Source organism: Nanorana parkeri, unplaced genomic scaffold (genome assembly GCF_000935625.1).
Source record: "Nanorana parkeri isolate BGI_ZX_2015 unplaced genomic scaffold, ASM93562v1 scaffold379, whole genome shotgun sequence".
NCBI classification, from domain to species: Eukaryota; Metazoa; Chordata; class Amphibia; order Anura; family Dicroglossidae; genus Nanorana; species Nanorana parkeri.
In genome coordinates, this window is record NW_017306647.1 from 551,233 (window position 1) to 560,157 (window position 8,925).

Consider the following 8,925-nt stretch of genomic DNA (forward strand, 5'->3'; position numbering starts at 1 on the left):
AAATGACATTATAACATCAGCAGTTTAAAGCCAATGCACAGCTCTTCTTCAGGCCAACAGATACAATACAAACTATTATAATAACAGCAAAATTAAATAGAAAATCCGAACAGAAATGAGAATAATTCAAATGAATGAACCCCTTACACCAGGGCTCGCAAAACCCCAGGTGCCAGGTCACCATGAAAAAAAAATGCCAAGTCAGCCGCGCCGTCACATTCAGTGGACTGATTTGAGGGACTCGGGAAATGATATAAATATATTTTCACGTTTTATTTGTAACTATTCAGCATCAGATTTTGTACATTGGGACATTTCTGCGCCATCACAGGGTGGAGGGCCAGGAAGGGGTTAACTGCTGGCACGTCTAACCTGCTTCCATCCTCTGTTCTCTCCATCAGCCTCGTCTCCGCCGCCGCCGTGTCCTCCGCAGATCCCATTGATGATCATTTTCTTCCACATCACTGCTGAGGTCACCTCGCTGCCTGGATCCGATCGGAGCCTCGCCGCCGCTGCCTGCCTGGAGCTCACCCCCTCGCCTCCGCTCCTCAACGCCACCCAGCCCCCAGCGTCATGCTGCCCTCATTGTACTACCTGGTGCCGGTCCTGGGGGGCTACGCCGCCACCTCCTATTACCTCCTGAAGAACCCTCACATTCTGCACAGGAGGAAGAGGCTGCCCTTTTATTGCCGCCACATCTCCCACCGAGGAGGTGAGTACACACCTGGCTGCAGGTAGGTAAGTGGTGGGTCATTTTGGTGTCACCCCCCTCTGATGGTGTCACCGTGTGCGGGCCGCACGCTCATGTGACACCACTGGTGTTCTCTGATTCACCACAGCTGCAGTGCCAAGGTTCCCTATCTTTGAATGAGACAATCAGTGTTAAGAACGGCTGATACCTTCAGCAGAGATCATGTGACCAAGTGCCAAGGCTTCTGTTGATATGGTCGGCACTGGAGGGAGCTCGGAGCAGCACATTGTCAGGTCTCCCCGTAGATTACTATTTACATTGATGTGTTCCGGAGGGATCCTGGACAGGGAGCACAGCAAAGGGAAGACGAGAAAGCAAAGCTCTGCATGATATGTACATGCGTTCAAAAAGCTTTAACGCATGGAGAAGAAGATGAAATGCTCTTTGCATTATTCTCTATGTGTGTCTTTCAGGAGCCGGGGAGAGGATCGAGAACACCATCGCAGCGTTTGACAAGTAGGTCTGACACCGAGGAACCTGTTCCTGTTTTATGTGTTTGTCCTTATTCTGATCGAGCTTCTGCTGTAAAAACTGTGGTCCAGACCAACCAATCAGAATGTGGCTTGCAAAACCTTTTTTTGTGGTGACACCACACCACAGGAAATGACCCAACGGGGGTCACAGACAACAGGGATGTTGGTTAGATTCACTTTAATTCTGCTCATGACACATTAGTAATTTGTGATTCTGATGGGTTGTCATAGGGTGTAGGACTTTTTAGGCCTCTGCCACAGTCCAGTGAAGACTGTGTTAGCCCAGTTAGGTGACTACCTTTCAGCTTTTTTAGGCCTCTGCCACAAGCAAGCGTAGGACTCTTTATGCCTCTGCCACAGGCCAGTGTAGGACTCTTTAGGCCTCTGCCACAGACCAGTGTAGGACTTTTTAGGCCTCTGCCACAGGCCAGTGTAGGACTTTTTAGGCCTCTGCCACAGACCAGTGTAGGACTCTTTAGGCCTTTGCCACAGGCCAGTGTAGGACTCTTTAGGCCTTTGCCACAGGCCAGTGTAGGACTCTTTAGGCCTCTGCCACAGACCAGTGTAGGACTTTTTATGCCTCTGCCACAGGCCAGTGTAGGACTCTTTAGGCCTTTGCCACAGGCTAGGACTCTTTAGGCCTTTGCCACAGGCCAGTGTAGGACTCTTTAGGCCTTTGCCACAGGCCAGTGTAGGACTCTTTAGGCCTCTGCCACAGACCAGTGTAGGACTTTTTATGCCTCTGCCACAGGCCAGTGTAGGACTTTTGATACCTTTGCCACAGGCCAGTGTAGGACTCTTTAGGCCTCTGCCGCAGACCAGCTTAAGGCATTCAAGGCCCAGACGAGCATCTAGGCATTAACCCTTCAATGATTGGCCAGGACGAATATTTATAACCCAACACATTGTATCCTCTCCCTCTACTGGAGAGCACTGAGCAGTCACAGGCTGAAGCAATCAATGTCCTGGTCTTAGGAGAAACCCAACGATCCCAGATAACGTAAACAGAGCTCAGGCCGGCTACAGCCTAGCAGCCAACCCTAAATGTGGTCACTCCGGCTCAAGGCTCGGCCCCCCACACGGGTTCCAGCGGCAGCCGATGTACACATTGGGTATCAGTCACATACGTGTAATGACAGATCTGAACAAACACGGGGAGGCGCTGAGCTGTGTCACATGGACGCACGCCAAAAACCGATGCGGGAAACAAATGAGCGGAGGATTGTAAACCGCACTTGTGTGATGCCAGGAGTTACCGCCGCCAATTACAGCATCATGTTCTACATGGCTGGAGGATCAGGGAACGCTTACCTCAGACATGTGGCTGTGTGAGGCCTAAGAAACTTGCGTGCCAAGAGGAGAGCCTCGCCGCAGATTGGAGGCCCGTGACACATAGCTGGAATTTAGAAGGACAAGTTGGATAGTTAGTGCCCGGAGTCAGCATGCGGTACATGTGAAAAAAGTCATAATATGGCAGCGGCCTCCTACAGCTCTGTAGCAGTGTCTAGTAGTCACCTGTAACTTCACGGAACTTTCTGGTAGCCTCATTTAACTTGTCAGCAGCCTCTAGTATCTTTTTGTGACTTGGCAACGGTCTCTTGTAGCCTCCAGTAACTTGGCAAAAGCCTCTTGTAGCCTCCTGTAACTTGGCAGAAGTTTCTAGTAGCCTCCTGTAACTTGGCAGAAGCCTCTAGTAGCCTCCTGTAACTTGGCAGAAGCCTCTAGTAGCCTCCTGTAACTTGGCAGAAGTCTCTTGTAGCCTCCTGTAACTTGGCAGCAGTTTCTACATGTCCTCTGTAATTTGGCAGAAGTCTCTTGAAACCTCCTGTAACCTGGCAGAAGTCTCTAGATGTCCTCCTGTACTTTGGGAACAGTCTCTTGTAGTCTCCTGTACTTTGGGAACATTCTCTTGTAGTCTCCTGTACTTTGGGAACATTCTTTTGTAGTCTCCTGTACTTTGGGAACATTCTCTTGTAGCCTCCCATAATTGGCAGCAGCCTCTAGTAGCCACCTATAATTGGCAGAAGCCTCTAGTAGCCTCTGTTACTTGGCAGAAGCCTATAGTAGCCTCCTGTAACTTGGCAGAAGCCTCAAGTAGCCTCCTGTAACTTGGCAGCAGCCTCTAGTAGCCTCCTGTAACTTGGCAGAAGCCTCCAGTAGCCTCCTGTAATTGGCAGCAACTTGTGCAAGGTAACTGACTGTTGCTGGAGGAGCCAAGTTTAATAGCAAATTGCAAGTGAATAAAAAATATCTGACAAACAGGACGGCGGTAACTAGGAACGATGATTTCTGATTGGTTGTTGTGGGCCATGGTACTTTGCACAACGCTCTGTGCCTGTAGCTATGAATGGCTGTGGGGTGGGTGGGGTCTGTTTTATAAGGCAGCTTTGTAATTGGTTAAACCTTCCTGCCGTTGCAGTGCCGTGGCCAATCACACGGACCTCTTGGAGATGGACCTTCACCTGACGAAGGACGGGCACGTTGTGGTGTCACATGACGGCAGCCTGCTGCGGCAAACGGGGCACGACGTCAACATATGTGATGTCAATTACGAGGTAATAAAACTGTAACCGGATTGGTTTATTTGATATATTGCTGATAACTTTGCTGCAGTTGGGTGTTCTCTTGCTGTAAATATTTAAAGCTGAACTCCGGGAGCAGCAGACATTGTCCTCATACAAGAGTCCTGTGTATTTCTTCCAGATCTGTGCACTGTGTCCAGTAATCCAGTGTGAGACTGGGAGCTTCCTGTAATAAAGACCGCTCGCTGCTTCTCTCTCGCCTTGTGCAGGGTGACTGGTCTTGTCTCCGCCCCCTCCTGTAATAAAGACTTGATGTGCCATGTGCTTTCTGTGATATATATTTTGTTCTCTTTTCCTTCCCATCAGGATCTTCCACAGTATAAGGAGACTCTGGAGGTGACCTTCCTACCAGGTATATCCGGACTTTACCTTATTATCCAGCTCACCTAACTGAATAAATAAACCACATTTATAATCTAAATTCTTTTAAATATGCATTTGCCTTCCAAGAGTATCCGTCACCACAACCACCAATACTGGACCCTTAACCCCTAATCCTGGACCCTCAACCCCTAATCCTGGACCCTCAACCCCTAATCCTGGACACTTAACCCCTAACCTGGACCCTCAAACCCTAATCCTGGACACAACCCCTAATACTGGACCCTCAACTCCTAATCCTGGACCCTTAACCCCTCATTCTGGACCCTCAACCCCCTAATCCTGGACACAACCCCTAATTCTGGACCCTCAAACCCTAATCCTGGACACTTAACCCCTAACCTGGACCCTCAAACCCTAATCCTGGACACAACCCCTAATACTGGACCCTCAACTCCTAATCCTGGACCCTTAACCCCTAATCCTGGACCCTTAACCCCTAATTCTGGACCCTCAACCCCCTAATTCTGGACCCTCAACCCCCTAATCCTGAACCCTTAACCCCTAATCCTGAACCCTTAACCCCTAATCCTGAACCCTTAACCCCTAATCCTGAACCCTTAACCCCTAACCTGAACCCTCAACCCCTAACCTGAACCCTCAACCCCTAATCCTGACCCTTAACCCCTAATCCGGCCCTTAACCCCTAATCCTGAACCCTTGTCTCCTTACCTGAACCCTTAACCCCTAACCTGAACCCTCAACCCCTAACCTGAACCCTCAACCCCTAACTTGAACCCTCAACCCCTAATCCTGACCCTTAACCCCTAATCCGGCCCTTAACCCCTAATCCTGAACCCTTGTCTCCTTACCTGAACCCTTAACCCCTAACCTGAACCCTCAACCCCTAACCTGAACCCTCAACCCCTAACTTGAACCCTCAACCCCTAATCCTGACCCTTAACCCCTAATCCGGCCCCTAACCCCTAATCCTGAACCCTTGTCTCCTTACCTGAACCCTTAACCCCTAACCTGAACCCTCAACCCCTAACCTGAACCCTCAACCCCTAACTTGAACCCTCAACCCCTAATAACCTTCCTACCAGGTATATCCGGACTTTACCTTATTATCCAGCTCACCTAACTGAATAAATAAACCACATTTATAATCTAAATTCTTTTAAATATGCATTTGCCTTCCAAGAGTATCCGTCACCACAACCACCAATACTGGACCCTTAACCCCTAATCCTGGACCCTCAACCCCTAATCCTGGACCCTCAACCCCTAATCCTGGACACTTAACCCCTAACCTGGACCCTCAAACCCTAATCCTGGACACAACCCCTAATACTGGACCCTCAACTCCTAATCCTGGACCCTTAACCCCTAATTCTGGACCCTCAACCCCCTAATCCTGGACACAACCCCTAATTCTGGACCCTCAAACCCTAATCCTGGACACTTAACCCCTAACCTGGACCCTCAAACCCTAATCCTGGACACAACCCCTAATTCTGGACCCTCAACCCCCTAATTCTGGACCCTCAACCCCCTAATCCTGAACCCTTAACCCCTAATCCTGAACCCTTAACCCCTAATCCTGAACCCTTAACCCCTAATCCTGAACCCTTAACCCCTAACCTGAACCCTCAACCCCTAACCTGAACCCTCAACCCCTAATCCTGACCCTTAACCCCTAATCCGGCCCTTAACCCCTAATCCTGAACCCTTGTCTCCTTACCTGAACCCTTAACCCCTAACCTGAACCCTCAACCCCTAACCTGAACCCTCAACCCCTAACTTGAACCCTCAACCCCTAATCCTGACCCTTAACCCCTAATCCGGCCCTTAACCCCTAATCCTGAACCCTTGTCTCCTTACCTGAACCCTTAACCCCTAACCTGAACCCTCAACCCCTAACCTGAACCCTCAACCCCTAACTTGAACCCTCAACCCCTAATCCTGACCCTTAACCCCTAATCCGGCCCTTAACCCCTAATCCGGCCCCTAACCCCTAATCCTGGACCCTCAACCCCTAATCCTGGACCCTCAACCCCTAATCCTGGACCCTCAACCCCTAATCCTGGACCCTCAACCCCTAATCCTGGACCCTCAACCCCTAATCCTGGACCCTCAACCCCTAATCCTGGACCCTCAACCCCTAATCCTGGACCCTCAACCCCTAATCCTGGACCCTCAACCCCTAATCCTGGACCCTCAACCCCTAATTCTTTACCCTTAACCCCTAATACTGGACCCTTAACCCCTAATACTGGACCCTTAACCCCTAATACTGGACCCTTAACCCCTAATACTGGACCCTTAACCCCTAATACTGGACCCTTAACCCCTAATACTGGACCCGTAATCCCTAATACTGGACCCTCAACCCCTAATACTAGACCCGTAACCCCTAATCCTGAACCCTCAACCCCTAATCCTGAACACATAACCCCTAATACTAGACCCATAACCCCTAATACTGGACCCTTAACCCCTAATCCTGAACCCTTAACTTCTAATCATGGACTTTTAACCCCTAATCCTGGACACTTAACCCCTAATACTGGATCCTTACCCTCTAACCTTGACCCTTAACCACTAATCTGGACCCTTAACCCCCAACTTGAACACTCAACCCAAAATCCTGGATCCTTAACCCCTAACCTGGACCTTACCCCTAAACCTGGGCCCTTACCTAACATCTAAAAATGAACCCCTTCCCACAACATAACCCCCTAACTTTCTGCCAAAAAGTAAACATCCCCTTAAACTGTATAATTTCATTATCAGCCACCGAACTAAGTCAGCACTCCCTGGGCTTGCGTGGGGTGCATTGTGTGTCATGACTAGTGTGATGTATGGAATAGATGAAGGCAGGTTTCCTTTCTGTGAGCTTGCTACATTGTCCTCATCCCGACCACATTCCAATACTTTCCTGTAATAATGTCAAAGTTTTCATTATTTGGATGGTGAGTTTTTCATGCAGTGTGGCCACTATAAAATTGTACAATGTGATTGAATAGAAAAGATTGTAAGATGGACCCGTCATCAATTCTGATTGTACAGCCCGACACAGAGAGAGCAATATACAGAGTCATGCGATTACCCCGACGCGTTACAGGGAACACTTCCAGCCCGCTGTGTAAAAATTGCATCAAATGTAACCCCACTTGAGATTACTGTACAGAAGGTCTTGGGACACGCTAGCAGACGGTGAGAAGTCACATGACCTGTGCCGTTACGGCTGTTCACATGTTCATATTTTTCAGGTCACATGTCATCGGGAAATGACCGCCAAATCCCGCAGCTGGAGGAAGTGTTCCAGAGATACCCCGAGATGCCCATCAATATAGAGATAAAGACAGACTGTGACGAGCTGATTAAGAAGGTACGTGTTGGTGTGGTCACTGTGCCACTGTGTGGTCAGGTCATGTGGTCAGGTCACCTATACCGTGGCTCCTGTAGGTGTCAGATCTGGTGAACAAGTATCAGCGGACAGAGAGGACCATCTGGGCCAGCACCAGCAATCCGGTCATGAAGAAATGTCGGAAGGAGGTAAAGAGACAAACTACAAATCAGACCCCTCCTTCCCTTCTATCTCCAATGTTTCTTGTACCGCTCCTTGTATCCTCCTTCCAACTACTTCCCCCATCCTCCTCTGCTCCTGCCCCCTATCTCCTGTCATCCTTGTCTCATCCTCTTTTCTCCTTCTCCAGAACCCAGACATGCCTTTCATGTTCACACCCCGCCGAGGGATCATCCTCCTCCTCCTCTACTACACTGGCCTCCTTCCCTTTGTGCCGATCCCAGAGTCCGTGGTGGAAATCTACATGCCGTCCATTATAAACAGGTCAGTCTGAGCAATTTATAGTCCATTCTCTGGATAGGCGGTCTCCTGTCCATCGGCCAGTGTCTGCCATATGTAATCGCCAGCAATGGGCCGTCTCCTGTGCTCTGGCCACATTCAGACCCATGTGTTATATTACAAGTGATATACAGGTCTCATTTCTAACACTTGTCTCATCATAGGACGTACTTCCCCCACAATCAGCTCATGAGGAACCGGTTCCTGGTCCGCCTGCAGGACAAGTAAGTGCGCACTGTGTAATGCAGTAATTAACACCCTGACACACAGGGCCGGCCTTAGGGCTTTAGGCGCCCTGTGCGAGAAAGCTTTACAGCGCCCCTCAGTAACCACATCCCTCAGTGGCCACACCCTTTAGTGGCCACACCTCCAGTAACCACACCCATTTATCACCCATATTTTTGGTAAAATATAAAATACGGGGTCACGTCGGGTAAATAGACACCAAACATGTCATGCTTTAAAATTGCGCGCACCTGCAAAATCGCAAAAAATGACCATGCCCAAAATTGACCATAGGCGACGCTTTAAAAGCTTTTACCGCTCATCAGTTTAGTGTTATCAGTGATTGATAGCCCTACAATTATTGCTCTCATTCCGACGTTCGCGGCGATATGTAACATGTGCGGCGTAATGGGCGAAATCGTCGTTTTCACACGTATGCGCACCCGACGCCTGTTTGCATGTGTGTATGTATGGGGGGGACTTAAAAAATTTGTTTAAATTCTTTTTTATTTTTAACTTTACATTTTTGGGGGGAAAACTTTATTGCTATCACATAGGGGGGTTAGAAAACCCCCTTATGTGATAGCAAAATATGTGACAGGTCCTCTTTATGGAGACATCAGGGGTCTCCAAGACCCCTAATGTCACCTAGGACCCCCCTGAAGAAGCTGATGAAGCAAAGATCTGCTTCATCAGCTTCTC

The 8,925-nt window shown here is 49.1% G+C and overlaps 1 protein-coding gene across 1 annotated transcript in view; it reads left to right on the forward strand.

Annotated features, from left to right (window-relative positions):
* The first annotated feature begins 562 nt into the window (after positions 1 to 562).
* Positions 563 to 8,925, forward strand: part of LOC108789159 (glycerophosphodiester phosphodiesterase domain-containing protein 1-like) — a 13,893-nt gene continuing 5,530 nt past the window's right edge. Inside the window, exons 1-8 of the mRNA XM_018559095.1 lie at positions 563 to 712; positions 1,165 to 1,207; positions 3,644 to 3,779; positions 4,113 to 4,158; positions 7,403 to 7,521; positions 7,599 to 7,688; positions 7,850 to 7,983; positions 8,163 to 8,222. Coding sequence (XP_018414597.1) covers positions 574 to 712; positions 1,165 to 1,207; positions 3,644 to 3,779; positions 4,113 to 4,158; positions 7,403 to 7,521; positions 7,599 to 7,688; positions 7,850 to 7,983; positions 8,163 to 8,222 — 767 coding nt within the window. The 5' untranslated portion in view covers positions 563 to 573. The remainder of the gene's footprint in view (positions 713 to 1,164; positions 1,208 to 3,643; positions 3,780 to 4,112; positions 4,159 to 7,402; positions 7,522 to 7,598; positions 7,689 to 7,849; positions 7,984 to 8,162; positions 8,223 to 8,925) is intronic.